Source organism: Acomys minous (genome assembly GCF_964271855.1).
Source record: "Acomys minous genome assembly, chromosome: 2".
Taxonomy (NCBI): Eukaryota; Metazoa; Chordata; class Mammalia; order Rodentia; family Muridae; genus Acomys; species Acomys minous.
In genome coordinates, this window is record NC_140484.1 from 58,553,024 (window position 1) to 58,568,643 (window position 15,620).

Here is a 15,620-nt window from a genome sequence, read left to right on the forward strand (position 1 = left end):
TTTTTGGCACCGTGTAGCTCTGTTCTCAGTATCTCAGTCTCACAGGCCAGGGTGAGTGATTTTGTGTTTTTGCAGAAGTAAAAACCTATATGAACAAAACTGTATTCTATTAACAACTTAGCTTGAATAAGGGAAACCAAGGCTACTTCCAAGCCTAGTGGGACACATGTGTGTAATTACAGCACCCAGGGCCTGAAGGCAGGAAGACTGGGTGTTCCAGGCCATTCTTGGCTACATAGCTCTCAAAAATTCAAACCAAACCCAAACATCAAGGGCAACAAGACCACCAAATCCTGGTGTAATATACCAGTGGGGTAATTATTGAGTATAATGGTTAAAAAAAAAATACAGTAAATAATACAAAATTTCCTAAGAGAGCAAACTTGTTTGAGATGCCCATCAATTCCCTTTGCCTTCAGTGTAAAGAGTAGCTGTAGAAAGCCCTGGTGTGTGCCTAGGGATATTACACACGACAGGAAGCCTTCTTTTATATTAGGTACACCAACAAGCTGACAGAGGCTTAGCGTTGGTGCACATTTGTAACCCCAGAACTCAGGAGGCTGAAGTAGATGAGTTGAGAGTGTGAGGCCAGTGATTCTCAGCCTTTCTAATGCTGCAATCCTTTAATACAGTTGTTCTTCATGCTGTGGTGAACTCCAACTATAAAATTATTTTTTGTTGATACTTCATAACTCTAATTTGCCATTGTGATGACTTGTAATGTAAGTATCTGATATTTCTGGTTGTCTTAGGTGACCCTTGTGAAAGGATTATTTGACCTCCAGGGGGGTTGCAAGCTACAGGTTGAGAACCAGTGACCTAGGTGTTCACCGAGGGACACTCCTTTCCATGCAGGCGAGAGTGTTTCCAGAGAGAATTTCCTGAAGCAGGGGATCCACTCTCTATGTGTGCAACAACATCCTAAAGTCCGAGGACTAGAAGGCATGGGCTAAAGGAGAAATCCAGTTGAGCCCAAGCGTGTTCCTTTTATGTGTTCTGGGGTGCCACAATGGGAAGAAACTTCTCCATCACATACCCAACTGCCATGAGGCCCTGCCTCATACTAGTCCATAGTAGAGAGTCACATGTCCGTGGGCAGAGTCTTCTGAAACCATGAGTCAGAATAAGTATATTGAAAGGGTCTTTTACTCACAAAGAGGAACAGTTGATTAATAGAACATATGTGATTTTAATCACAAGTCCTGGTGTGGTACAACATTTAGGAAGAATGAGGCAGTAAGGTGATGAAGAATGAATATAGTCTGAGAGGGATACAGGATCTTTCCAGAAGCAGTTGCTGCAGATGCTGCCCTTTCTCCACCTAGTTTTTGTCCCACCAGTATCTTAGCCATCACTACAGACTCACTTCTCCTTCCTCTTCATACCTCCTTCCACCTTCTTGTTGTTCTCAGAGTGTTTTAGCCAGTTAATTAGTTAACAGAAATAGGACTCCATTTTCTGAGTGTGCTCTTGTCTTGTTTTGATATTATTCTGTCTTATTGGTTTGTGAGAGAGAAGGAGAAGGTGTGGATGTTGGGTAGGTAGATAAAAAGTAGTTAGGATCTGGAAAGAGTTGCAGGAGATGAAAAATATGATTAAATGATGTTGCATGAATAAAAATGTTTTAACCTAGCATTTTTATCTGTAATATACTTGTGGTTGGTTCTTTTTATTAATATGTGAAGTAAGAGTTCCACTTTATCCTTTGTGTTTAGACATTCATCTAGTTGCCCCAAATCTCTTTGTTGTAAATGATTAATTTTCCCCATGAGTTTGAGTGGCTTTTTTGTTATAAGTATGCTACGTGACATATGTGACTTCACTCTGAAACTTAAACTTTATCTCTGTTCCATAGACGACTCTTTCTCCGTGTCAGCTCTGTCCCAGCAGGAAGTTGTGAAATAGAGAACCCAAGGCACTCAACTTTGCCTTCCCAAGATACTGTGGCCATGCAGGCCCCTCAAGTTTCCTTACGAAGTTTAGGTGCATTAGCCATAGTTCTGAAGCAAGGTCCTTTGATGCTTATAGGACAGCCCTGCATGAAAGGGCTTTATCTTGTGGCAATCACCATTGTCCCCGCTGAAAACCTTCCAGTCCAGGAACATGAAATCTCCATTTAGATACTTTAATTACTTTTGAAATGGTTTGTATTTATCAGGAAATAAAGGTTGAGTGTTCTGTCTACATTGCATCTAAGAATTTTGGTGTTTTTGAGGTTACAGTAACTGCAATTGTCAGAGAAAGGTTTTCTTTTCTTTTAAGATTTTATTTAATTGTTCACTTTACATCCCAGTTGTAGTTCCCTTGCTTTTCTCCTTCCAGTCCTTTACCTCATTCCCTCTTCTCTCTCCTCTCCCCTTCAGAAAAGGGGAGCATCCTCTACTAACTCACTCCAGAACATCTAGTTGCATCAGGACTGAGCACTTCCTCTTTCACAGTGTCCTGGAAAGGCAGCCCTGTCAGGGTGAAGTGATCTACAAGCATGCAGAAGAGATCTTGTCCGAGACAGGCCCTGCTCCTCTTTCTAGGAGACCCACATGAAGACCAACATGGCCATTAGATACATATGTGTAAGGGGTTTAGGTACAGTTCATGATGGTGGTTGGTTGGTGCTTCAGTCTCTGTAAGCTACCCTCAGCTCAGGTTAGTTGGCACTGTTGGTCTTCTTATGGAGCTCTTGTCCCCTTGAGGTCCTTCTATCCTTGCGTCCATTTTTCACATCACCCCTGCCCTGACTATTGTTTGTGAGTCTCAGCTTCTGGTTTGCTCCATTTGTGCATGGAACCTCTCAGAGGACAGCCATGCTAGGCTCCTATCATGTGTGTCTTTCTGGGTCTGGGTTACCTCACTCAGGATGATCTTCTCCAGGTCCGACCATTTCCCTGCAAATTTCATGATGTCCTTGTTTTTAATAGCTCAGTAGTATACCATTGTGTAAATGTACCACAATTTCTCTATTATTCTTCTATTGAGAGACATCTGGGTTGTTTCTAGTTTCCGGCTATTATAAATAAAGCTGCTATGAGCAGAGTTGAGCAAATGTCATTGTTGTATGCTGGGGCATCTCTTATATATGTGCTCAGGAGTGGTATAGCTGAGTCTTGATTTAGAGCTCCTCCCAGTTTTAAGAAAGCTCCAGATTGATTTCCAAAGTATTTGTACAAGTTTGTACTCCCACCAGCAATGAAGGTGTTGTTCCTTTTTCTCCACATCCTTGCTAGTGAATGCTGTCACTTGAGTTTTTAATCTTACCCAAGAATCTCAGAGTCATTTTGATTTGCATTTCCCTGATGACTAAGGATGTTGAGCATTTCTTTAAGTGCTTATCTGTTTAGCAATTTATCCCATATTTTAATTGGATTATTTGGTTTGTTGATGTTCAGTTTCTTGAGAAAGTGGGGATCAACTTTGAACTCATTAGAGGACAGAGCTTCCTGAAAAGAACACCAGCAGCTCAGGCTCTAAGATCAACAATTAATAAAAGGCAAAGGACTCTGTCAACAGAACAAAGTGGCAGCCTATAGATTCGGAAAAGATCTTCACTAAGAAAGGTTTCTGAAGCAGCAGTAGCCACACCCCTGCTCCATGAGGCTGCTCTCAGGAAAGCATGTAGAGGAACAGCCCAGCCCTGGAGAACAGCCTGCACATCTCCATTTAATGTGAGAAAGAGGGCAAGAGCCTGCCCAGGGCCAGCTTGACATCCTTGTTCCTCAGTGTGTAGATAAGGGGGTTCAGGGTTGGGCTGAGGACCGAGTAGAGCACCGAAGTCACTTTGCTTCTTTCTGGGCTGTAGCTGGAAGCAGGACTGATATAGGCACAGAACACAGACGAGTAGTACACAGAGACCACGATGAGGTGGGATGAGCAGGTAGAAAAGGCCTTCTTCTTGCCCTCAGCAGAGCGCATGCGCAAGATGCTGGCGATAATGCAGCCATAGGATAGCAAGGTGAGCGCGAAGTTGATGCCTCCATAAAAGGCATCTGCCACAAGAGTCATAACGCTATTCATATATGTGGAGCTGCAAGAAAGCAGGAGGAGAGGGGGGATCTCACAGAAGAAGTGGGTGATGACCTTGGGACCACAGAATGACAGCCGCGTCATCAGACCAGTGTGGACAGATGCATTCAGTGCACAGATGGACCACACACCCATGGCCAGGACCCCACACAGCTGTGGGCTCATCCTAGAGCTGTAGTGCAGGGGACAGCAGATGGCCACATAGCGGTCATAGGCCATGACTGTGAGCAGCAGCAGCTCAGAAGACAAGGACCACAAAAGGAAGAAGAGCTGGGCCATGCATCCCTTGAAGGAGATGGTGTTTTCTTCAGAGAATAGACCAACCAGTGCTTTGGGCAGCACAGAGGAGGTGCAGACAATGTCCATGGTGGCCAGATTGCACAGAAAAAAATACATAGGACGGTGGAGCCCAGTGCTGGAGGTGACCAAAGCAATGATCACAATGTTGCCTATTAGAGCCATTGTGTAGAGGGACAGGAAGCAGCCTATCAGGAGAAGTCTTAGACTGCTGTGCTCTGAGAAGCCTTGCAGCACGAACTCTGTCACTATCGTCTGGTTGGGCCTTGACATCATGGTGGAGAATGTCCGTTTCACAACTGTGTCTGTTGGCTTCTGAGAAAGGATCACAGTTTATTACTGCAACGTCTAGTGTCCAAACTTGAGCTTCTCAAATTTCTCTGCTGTCAAAAAGGGAAGGCGTGAATGTATTCCCTTCATGGAAGCTTCGTGTCGTTTATTGTCTGTAGCACACCATTGGGAATCACTTATATTTTACTTACTTTTATTTCCCACCTAGCAACTCTCACTCCACTGGTTTGAATCAAGAGTGATATCTACTCCTCTGTCACCTTGGACATGTAGAATGAGCGAAGCATCTAAGAACCAGCTTGTAATTTCCTTCACTGTTACCAGGCAAACCTTGTGTTCTGGGGACAGTGCTTGGTGACACAGCTGTATCCTTTACCTGTTTAGCAGGTATTCTCCACACTATGACAATTTTGGATGGACACAGTGAGATTACTCTCACACATTCTTCCACATTTTCCACATTTAACCCCTTAGATTCCCAGGTACTTTGTGTTTTCTGATATTTGGAGTGGCTGCTTTATTACATACATTAACCTAATAATTTTCATTTCCCATGGCGAAGTAGTGATATATTTTCTGAATTCTACTTACTATGATCTGTGACTTCTAATGTGAATGAAACTTTCTCGACTGTAATCTACGTCAGTTCTATCAACTTGGAGAACATTTCTCAAAACCCAGGCTTCTAAACTCATCACACTTTTGTGTCTTTTTGTCTTAATTAATTACAGTAACTTCTGAGTCAACATACCTACAGGTGAAGTCACTGCCACTGTCTACAGATGTTTATGAACAGTTTCAATGTTCTTATGTAGAAGTTCACCCTCAGCTTCCCATTGGTTCAAAATGCTTTGTCTATGGAGCACAGCTCCATCCCTCTGACTTTCTGTCTTACCTGTAACCTATGCCCCAATAGAGCCTCAGATATCCTGTTTCATGAGCCAGAAGTGGTGTTCTGCACCCTTCTTACCTCCCTAATCCAACTGGTCCTCAAAGTGTGCAACTACAGCTTTCCTCACATAACTTTTACTCTCAATGTCTTCAGCTGTTTCAGAATTTCTGGCTTCTTATTATTTCCAACATTCCCAGTTTCCTTCTGTATCATCTAAGGAGTAGAAACTGTGTACCTTATAATAACTGGCACTATCCCCTAGTTAAAACTCACTATGTCTCTCACCAGTCACCCAGCAAATCACACTCTTTAGCTTGACATAGAGGCCTCATTTGACATCCCCATTGGCCTTTTCCATAGGTTCCTTCATCAGTTCACATATGAACACACTCACAGAACATCCTTTTTATAAACCTGTTTATGTCAATTATTTGCAGTACTACTTCATTTTTAATCATATTTTATCTCATCTATCTTTTCCATAGTAATGCTCACAACCTATTTCTTAACAACTTAGTAGTAAATGTAGAATTTTAAGCATTATGTGTACTTCCACTCCAAGCTAGAGATACAAATGCAGCATTTACTCTCTGCAACCATGTGGAACATATTATTTCTGACCTCCCCCTTTCAATCTATTGTACACAATGAATAATTTGGTATTGCAAGTGGTTCTAGAGAAAAAGAATTACAAAAACATATTACTTTAATATTCTTGGAAGTTTCTGGATCTGGCTAGCTAATTCAAGTAAACCTGAAATTGTGGAATATTCTCCTGATACTATTTATAACATTTTGTGATATTAACTTCCACTCTTAGGGTGCATCTCCCTCAGAGTACAGTTAGTATTGATCAAGATAGACATTAGGCTGAGCGAGAGGGAAAGATTTAATTCTAATTGAAACCTGTGACAAACATGTATTATATTGTAGATTTCTCCTAATATCAATAGCACATCTATAAAAATCTGATTACATGCAAGATAACTGATTTTTAAATGACACACCCAAGGAAAATGACAGACAATTGTAATATATAGGATGATTTGAGGTCACAAACACATGTCCACATACCTATGGACACTTGTATTACAAAGAAGTAAAAACTATACACTAGAGAAAAGACAGTGCTAATCAAATAGGACATCTAAATGGAGAAAATGAACCTAGCTCCTTATGTCTCAACCTGTACAAGGACCTCAGCATAAGACACAACACCCTGAAAATGACAGAGTAGAAATAGGGGATGAGCTTCAACTCATTATCACAGAAAGAGCTTTCTGAACAGATTCATGGTAGCAAGGCGCTAAGCTCAATGATTGACAAAGTGGTCCACATGCAACAATAAAGCTTCTGTACAGAAAAGAACACCACCATTTGAGTGAAGAGGCTGCCTACAGAATGGCAAAAATTCTTTCCCAACTATACAAATGAGAGTGTTAATATCTAGAATATACAAATAATTAAAAATTAAACAAGAAGCCGGGTGGTGGTGGTGCATGCCTTTAATCCCAGCACTTGGGAGGCAGAGGCAGGCGGATCTCTGTGAGTTCAAGGCCAGCCTGGTCTACAAAAAGAATCCAGGGCAGCCAGGGCTGTTACACAGAGAAACTCTGTCTCATAAACAAACAAACAAAAAATTAAACAAGAAAACAGAACACTCTCCACAGTAGAATGGAGAGTGGGATATTACTCTCTCACATACTCTGGTGCCTCACCTTTGACCATGTCCCCTGGACGGGGAGACCTGGTGGCACTCAGAGGAAGGACAGCAGGTTACCAAGAAGAGACTTGATACCCTATGAACATATAGAGGGGGAGGTAATCCCCCTCAGGAACAGTCATAGAGGAGGAGAATAAAGGGAAAATGGGAGGGAGGGAAGAATGGGAGGATACAAGGGATGGGATAACCATTGAGATGTAACAAGAATAAATTTAAAAAAAAAATGAAAAAAAAAAAAAGAAAACAAACAACCCAACTAAAAATGAGGAATATAGTTAAGCAAAAACTTTTCAGAAAATGAAACACGAATAGCTAAGAAACATTTCTTTTTAGAAAATGTTCAACATTCTAATCTATCAGAGAAATAAAATTTAAAATCTTTTTTTATTTCTAAAAATTTATTCTTTTTTACACATGCATTTATGTTATCGCACCACATATATAATAAACTACCTACCAGCAAGAAGAACCATGAAAAAATAAGGAAATATATAAATGTTACATTGGTAGTATTTTGGCTATTTGTATTTGGCAACCTTGAAGAAAATATTTTTTTCTATCTTGGTGAGTCTAAAATTCTGAATGTAAATCAATATCTATCATATCTCATCTCTATCAACTTAAATCATCTATCTAGATCTAAAAACATCTTAACCCCTAAACAATTAAGCTTAATTGTAAAACCAAACTATCTGGTCTTCAACCCCTTCAGAGACTTGAGAAAGAATAAAATTAATTACTTGAATAAACAGGAAGTGCAGGTTAGCAGCTTCCAAAGTGAGTGACAGAGAAAGTTTGCTGCCTAAACAGTCACCCAAAACTCTCTATAATGTTGGAGCACCATCTTCAGCCTTCTGGCCCAATTTATCTGACAGATACGTTTGTAAGGTAGGATCTATTGAGGATTTGCCTATCCTGTGTTGGCAGAGTTTGGCCTGCATCCAAGCTTGCCTTTTAAAGGCAGATTTCTGTCTGTTGCAGGAATGAAGACATTTTATCCAGTGGCTTGTTTGCCACATTTGAAGCCATCTCCATAAGGTGGTTCTTTGATGCTCATCATCTTCTTTGAAGTAGTCTGGGTGTTAACCTATATTATTGTCAATGAATCCTTAAAATAATAAAAACATCTTTAAATGCCATATTCTGTAGGACTCTGAGGTTTTTGAAGACCTTATCTATTTTACCTTATCTTTCTATAGAATCATATCTATGTGTTAAACCTAGGATGTATATTCTTGCAATATAAATAGACTAGGAATTGACATGACCATGATTTGATCAACTAACAATTAACTTGTATTATTTAATTATCCTAAACAGTCTGCAGTAGCACTTTCAAAATATTGGAAGTAAACCTTGTATTCTATTTGAGTGGTATGGGTGCAATACCTCATATTAGGGTCAAATATATATAATGTGTGAAGAATAATCTTAAATTTGAATTCTATAGCAATGTATTAAAATTAAAATTATTTTGCATCAATGCATTTGAGGAGGTAAGAACCAGGGTACAGTCATGATTTGAGCAAAGCAGAACCACACTCAAACAGTATAAATAATTCAATGTTTAATAGCTGGGATTCATTCATTCATGCTCTTCTGGGCTTTTTTTCATGATAACAAGGCTCAATTTCTTTCCACGACCCTTTCAATCATAGGCTTTAACAGCTACTGATGTTTAATCTTCATCACTGGCCTCTCCTGGCCTTTCACAGTGCAATGCCATAGATGCTCTCCATGGTCCCTTCATGCCTTCAAAACCAGTATCACCTGCATGACTCTTACTCTACCATGTTTGTCTGTCAACAGGAGGTGCCTTCTGTGTGCTGACCCTGAGGAAACACTTTCAAGAATGCTTTCCCTCACTGATGGTCTCTTCTTAATCACAGTTAATTCTTCAGGTGACTAGCATCCATTGTCCCAGGAAAGCAAAGGTTTTACTTCAGTGGTTCTCTTGCTAATCACAGCCAATTGATTCTTGAGCTTTGGCTGACCAGATACTATAGATTCTTCACACAAAAGGCCCGGTAGAGTCTGCTTCCCTCTAAAACTTCACAAGCTAGGACTATATTGTCTACGTTGTTCTCAGAATTCTTATCTTCCAAGCTCCTGCAGAACAGCTCACTGAGCTCTGAACACTCAGTGGCTTTTCTAGTCCAAATTTCTAAAGTCCTTCCTCAATCATCTTCAAACAAAATGGTTAGGTCTATCATGGCAATACCCAGCTCTTGGTACCAATTTGGCTTAGAGTTACTGTTTCTGTGATGAAACACCATGACTAAAGCAACTTGGAAGGAATAGGCTTATTTGTCTTACCTTTCCAAATTTTTGTTCACCACTGAAGGAAGTCAGGACAGGAACTCAAATAGGGCAGGAACCTGGAGGCAGGAGCTAATGCAGAGGCCATGGAGGGGTGCTGTTTACTGGATGGCTCATCATGGCTTACTCAGTTTGGTTTCTCATAGAACATATAAATTAGACAGCACAATAAGAAACACTAAAAGCTTTTTGAAAAATCCACGTGGAAACCTTCTACAGAACAATATTCTTAAAATATACTCATATACAGATATAAAAAGAACTTATATGGAGTTACCTTATTGTGGGTGTGAGGGATAAAACCTCAATTAGACACCATATGCTACCAAATAAAACTCTTGAACCAGGAATGGGTTACTTGTTTCAGAGATGTTAATCATTGGGTCCCATTGACCCTCAGACATTATAGGCTAGTGTTATTGCTCTTGATTACCCTCCAGAATGTGACGGTATGATCCTGTGTTGGAGATACTACTTAAAATGGATCATAAACATGGAGAAATCAAGTGTGTACTGACCTGAAATCTTCTCTCTTACTTCCACGTTTCACAGTTCTGGAAGATGCTATGCACATTTACTTGATAGAAAAGATCATGATCAATTTCACCCAGCTCTGAACTTTATAACCTATAAAAACATGCTGGGCAAGATATGACACGTGATGCAATAGTGACAGAAATGTAATGGGGTAACCAACTACTTCCTAACTGAACTTAAACCCCACTTCACTATATTAAATCCACACCTGGTACTCTTAACAAGGCCAAGAACTCGTGGCTACATAAATCACAGGTCTAAGAAAAACCTACTCCTGTTCTCCTACTCTAAGTGGATATAGTGTTAAAAAGCCTTCTACTGAATACTGCTATACCCAAAGATAAGTCCCCCATACAACCCTCATCAGAGATGCTTCTTGCAGTAGATTAAAAAAAACCCTTTGGTGTGCTCTGACTTAAAAAGGTCTAGATCACACCCCTTTCCTCAAGACTTAGAAATATTCATGGATGAGGGGAGGAAAGAATTTTGCAGGATCTAAGATGACTTCATTTAGACAGAAAAATAAGTTCTAGGGCTCTGTATGGTGGAGTGATTACACTTTACAATAATCACTTATGCATTTACAAATAACAAGAAGAGAAGAGCTCAAAGCTTGAAAAGATAGAGATGACAAAGTCACAGAAGCGTAATCATTTACTTAGAATATGCACAAACATATTGAGATGTCAACCTATGTCCCATCAACATATGCAGTGGCTTGTTGTTACAAAGAACAGTATTGATTGACAGCATTTATTGTTATTCATCTTACCAATTCAGAAAAATACATCACAGAAAAACCAGTTCTAAACAGACAATAATATGGATAAGATGTGTAAAATAACTGTTCACAATGAAGTTATATGTGTTCATATAGAGGAAAATGTACTTAATACCTGCTCCCTAGCAGAAGATGCACATCTGTGTTACCTTAATTATTATGACCCAAACAAGAGGGTTATTGGACTTCTGATATTATGAAAATACCCTGCATCTTCATGGAACTGGGCTACATAAAAGAAAGCCCTCCATAAAGCACAAAGTGGTTAAAAATGTAAATCTATAAACAATATTACTTTCACTTCTTAAGTTTACTTGGCATCAAAGCTATGATATCTACCTTGAAAATATTCTAAGTGTGTTAGAACAAATGAAATGTACGTTGAGTGTAAAAGGAGCTGCATGCCTTATGGTGAAGAAAGGAGACACTAATAGGAAAAACGGGAGAGAATGTGTCCTCTGTGGAGTAGGATTATTAATGGAGAGGTTAGATGGAGACTTCTCTTTTGAACAGTGTACCACAATGCCTTTGCCACCTGAAATCCAATGGCAACATCTACAATCGTGTATTCACTTAAAAAACAATGAGAGTTGGAATGTGAGTGTGTGTACAGTAGGAGACAGGTCCGAACTGAACACAAGAAAGCATCAGTGGTTGCACAGTATGTGTGCCAAACATTTGGATCAAATCCACATCGACTATGGTGCAAAATAACATGTTCCACATGAGTCCACTGAGGACACTTAGAATTACAGGATGTGTCTGAATCCTGATAATCCTCATCACCAAACAGACTGAGAGCTTGTTCATGGCCTCAGCATTGACAGTGTGGTGACAACCTGTAGGATCCTGTAGTGCCATGGTGAATAACGAGCATCTTTCCTAGGATATAGAGACACCATTAGGGCTCTTGTCTGTGAACCCTGAAACACCCGGAACTGGGAAAAAACCAGTGAAATCAGGTAGGTGCCAAGTTCTGGGATTTCCAAGTCCAAATTGAGATTGGCTAGGGAACTGGAGGAGGCTTTGTTCTTGAAGAACACACATGGGGAAGGGATTAGAATATCATAAGCATGAATCTGTGACGGGCAAAGGCTAGGTTAGACACAGGACTTTCAGATAGTCCCATCTTTCCACAGATTATGTGTGGTTTTCATAAGAAAAGTACTGACTTCACCCTGTGCGCCTCATCAGAATCAAACCAGGCATCCCCTACACAGTATAATACTCAGTATTTATACTGAGTTTGTAGGGTAATAATCCTACTCTACATTTGCAGTGTATCTTAGAAGATGAACTACGGAGAAAAGTTGTTGGTAGAGGATCAGTTTGGTAGGCAATGACTGCCATCTTACCTGGACTGGACACAGAGGGCATGCCATATACTGGTACATCCAATAGCCAAAATGCACAAATTGGCTTTTGGAATATTTTGCATGAATAACAGAGAGGATAACGGTACTTCTAGAAAACCCCAGATCAATAATGAGTCTCTTCATACACACTGTACTTGGCAAGCTATGCTATGACACTGTCACACAGAAGCAAAAATATTAATACATTTCCCAACTGTTCACCAATGCACACTGTGAAGCTATCTATGATGCTATGACACTTGCACACAGGTAAAAATATTAATACATTTCCCAACTGTTCACCAATGCACACTGTGAAGCAGAGAGGTAGCAGCACCTGTGTGAGCCCTCTTTTCTGTAATCCTATTATGCTATTTTTGGAACTTAGCTATGATTGTTAATGTGACCATTTGTACCTAAGTGGACGCAGAAGAATCTAGGATCCAGATTCTTGGGAGAGCAAATTCATAACAGCCCCTCATAGCTCCATGTAAGTCAGATCTCAGCAAAGCTGACTTGAAAACCTTCAGAAGCTGAGCTTCAACCAGGAGCAGAGCAGCTGAGGGTCCTCACCATGGCCATGAGCTGGAGTGTCTGCAGTTCCCATGGTCAGGAAGGAAAAATTGGTAGAGGAAGCATCTATGCCTCCAACACTGTTATCACAGGCACCACCCTCTTGGTAGCATTTTTCTTTATACTTAGTATTAGACAGCTGTAGTAGTTTCTTTAGGTGAGTCCCACTTATGCCAGCTCTGATCTTCATCAGGCAGGGTAAGGCTACCACCAGCAGGGCTTGTCTGGTGTTTTTAACTCCATGTAAGATGAAGGTCATTTTCTGCCCCAGAAGAGTGGGGTTTGGATAACAGGGTAAGAAAATATCTCCTGTGGCATTTTCTCATCATTATCTATAGATACAACAGACCAACAAGACAGCATTCAAGTCTTATCTAGTCACCAATATAGGTCTTAAATTCATTTAAATTTGTTAGTTTCATTTGGAAAATAGTGGGAATACTATGGGTGATGAATGAATAAGTCTGCTTATGAACATAAAGCAAAAAAAAAAATAGGCATAAATAAACTCTCTGACCATGATTAAAAGATAGACATTTTCTGTCTGTGGAATAGGAAATCAAATCTTTCTATAATATTCTGTTTTCTGACCTCTGACCCAGCACTTCATCAAACTCAGGACTCACTGAGAACATGTCTATTATGTGTTTTTGTCCCTCTGTCCTGATTCCCCAAATCTGGAACAAACGTCACCTTTATAGTGCATTACCTTTTGCTTGAGAGTTCCATTGTTAGCCTGCAGATCCCCACAGTGGAAGTTAAACATCCAGACACCTTCTCCAGTCCCAGTGAGTTGAGGTGACAGGTGGCTTCCACAAAATGCCCACTGTGCTGAGCACAGACTTTCCTTTCCTTCAGGTACCAAGTGTCTTGTCCTTCTGAAGCTCTGTATTCCTTTGTGTTGAGCGTCAATTGACCTTCACAAATTCCTGTGATATTTTTGAGACCAAGGCTAGGTGTTTGTCCTGGTGCCTCTTGAGATAAAAACTCAAGGAGAAAGCTCTTAGGATCAATTAAAGAATACTCCTGGCTTCTTGACCCAAGCTCCCTACAGGCTGGTGTGGAAGAGGGTGGCCAGGGGATTCTCATAGGAAGAGCAGCTCATTCTCCACACACCCTCCCCCCTTGAACACTCTTTGCACAGCTCCCAGAATGCCTTGGTCTTCTCATGTCCCATGTGGAAGGTCTCGCCATGGTATAAACTGACTCCTTTGTACACTGCTAGGAGTACTTCATCTGAATTGGATATACACAATAAGTTTGTTCTTACTATGTTTTATTTCCTGTGCTCCTCTTCCTCTTTCTACATCCAAGCCTTCAATATATTGCTATGAATTAATGTTCCTTCAGTACTTCCATTCTGTTTGCTACATTTTAAAGTCTTGAGATTATATATATATGGAGAGAGAGAGAGAGAGAGAGAGAGAGAGAGAGAGAGAGAGAGTTAGCATTACACAGACAGAACAAGTTTTATTTGGTAATATACATGAATATGCATATGTGCATTAGGTAACTATTATTAAATAAAATGTGTCCATGGATTTGGAGAAGAATCAGGGTTGAATATATGAAGTGGTCATAAGATAGAAATGATGGGTAGAAACATGATGATAAAATTATAAAAATTTTAAAGGAAAGCTTTATTTAAAGTTTCATGTGTCATCAGATACTTTATAAAGAAAAAATAAATAAGACCATTTCATTTTGTTTTTAGAGACAAGTTTTTATGTGTAGCCATGGCTGTCCTGGACTCACTTTGTAGACCAGGCTGGCCTCAAAATCACATAGATCTGTCTGCCTCTGCCTCCTTAAGTGCTGGGATTACAGGAGTGCACTACCAGGCCTGGTTTAACCAAGACCAATTTAATTACATTTTCTTTAAATTGAAAAATATTTTTTTTCACACAGTGTATTCTGATCCTGGCTTCCCCTCCCCAAACTCCATGCCCTCCCTCCCCATCCAACTCCATGCCCTTTCTTCCTCTCTATCTCAGAAGATAGACAGACAAAGAAAAGGCAAATAAAACAAGAAACAAACAAACAAAAAACCCCCATACAACCAGATTCCATAAAAACAGAAATCCAGAAACCATAATATACAAGCAAAAGGCCAGCAAGATAAAAAAAAAACACCCAAGAAAAATTTACAGAAATACTATTGAGTTAATTTTTCTCTTGGCCATTGATTGCTGTTCATGGGGCCTACCTATGATTGGGGTATATAAACCCAGTCATACTCTATTGGTGAGACCGAATTTTTCCCGAGAACCCCAAGATTTTTATTTGTTTTCCCATTGTCCAGTTGTGAGTGTCTGCATTTGTTCCCATGTACTGCAGGAGGAAGCTTTTCTTATGATAGCTGGGTGACACACTGATCTGTGAGTACAGCAAAATGTCCTTAGGGGCCATTTTGTTCATACTTGACTTTAGCAGAACTCTAGCATTGGTGTTCTCCTTGGTCCATGGCTTATTTAGCCTCATGTTCTTGGCCACACGAGCAGTACCAGGCATGGGTTCCATTTCATAGAATAGATATTCGCACTTAAGATGAATAAGAAAGCAAGTTAATGAAGAATGTGTTTAATCAGAAAAGAATGTAGTATCATTTCAGCAGCACTTTCTGCAGTCACTGTCCTTCCTCCACTGGGTTGTCTTTTCATGAGTATCTTACAAGGGATTACCAATGAACTTCCTCTTCTTTGGCTATACCTACTCTTTTCTGTCTTCAGAGAGTGTGAATGATTTAGCTAGGATTGGTTGGTCCACACAAAATGGACTCCGTGTGTGTATGTGTGTGTGTATATGTGTGTGTTTGTGTGTGTGTGTGTGTATGTG

At 40.2% G+C, this 15,620-nt stretch overlaps 1 protein-coding gene across 1 annotated transcript; it reads right to left on the minus strand.

Moving 5' to 3' along the window:
• Window positions 1-3,654: 3,654 nt before the first annotated feature.
• Window positions 3,655-4,590, minus strand: LOC311585170 (olfactory receptor 13A1-like; the record flags this gene model as incomplete). The annotated part of the gene is made up of 1 exon (XM_084760064.1): window positions 3,655-4,590. One exon carries the CDS (start codon window positions 4,588-4,590, stop codon window positions 3,655-3,657), a length of 936 nt encoding a protein of 311 aa, XP_084616190.1.
• Window positions 4,591-15,620: the final 11,030 nt, after the last annotated feature.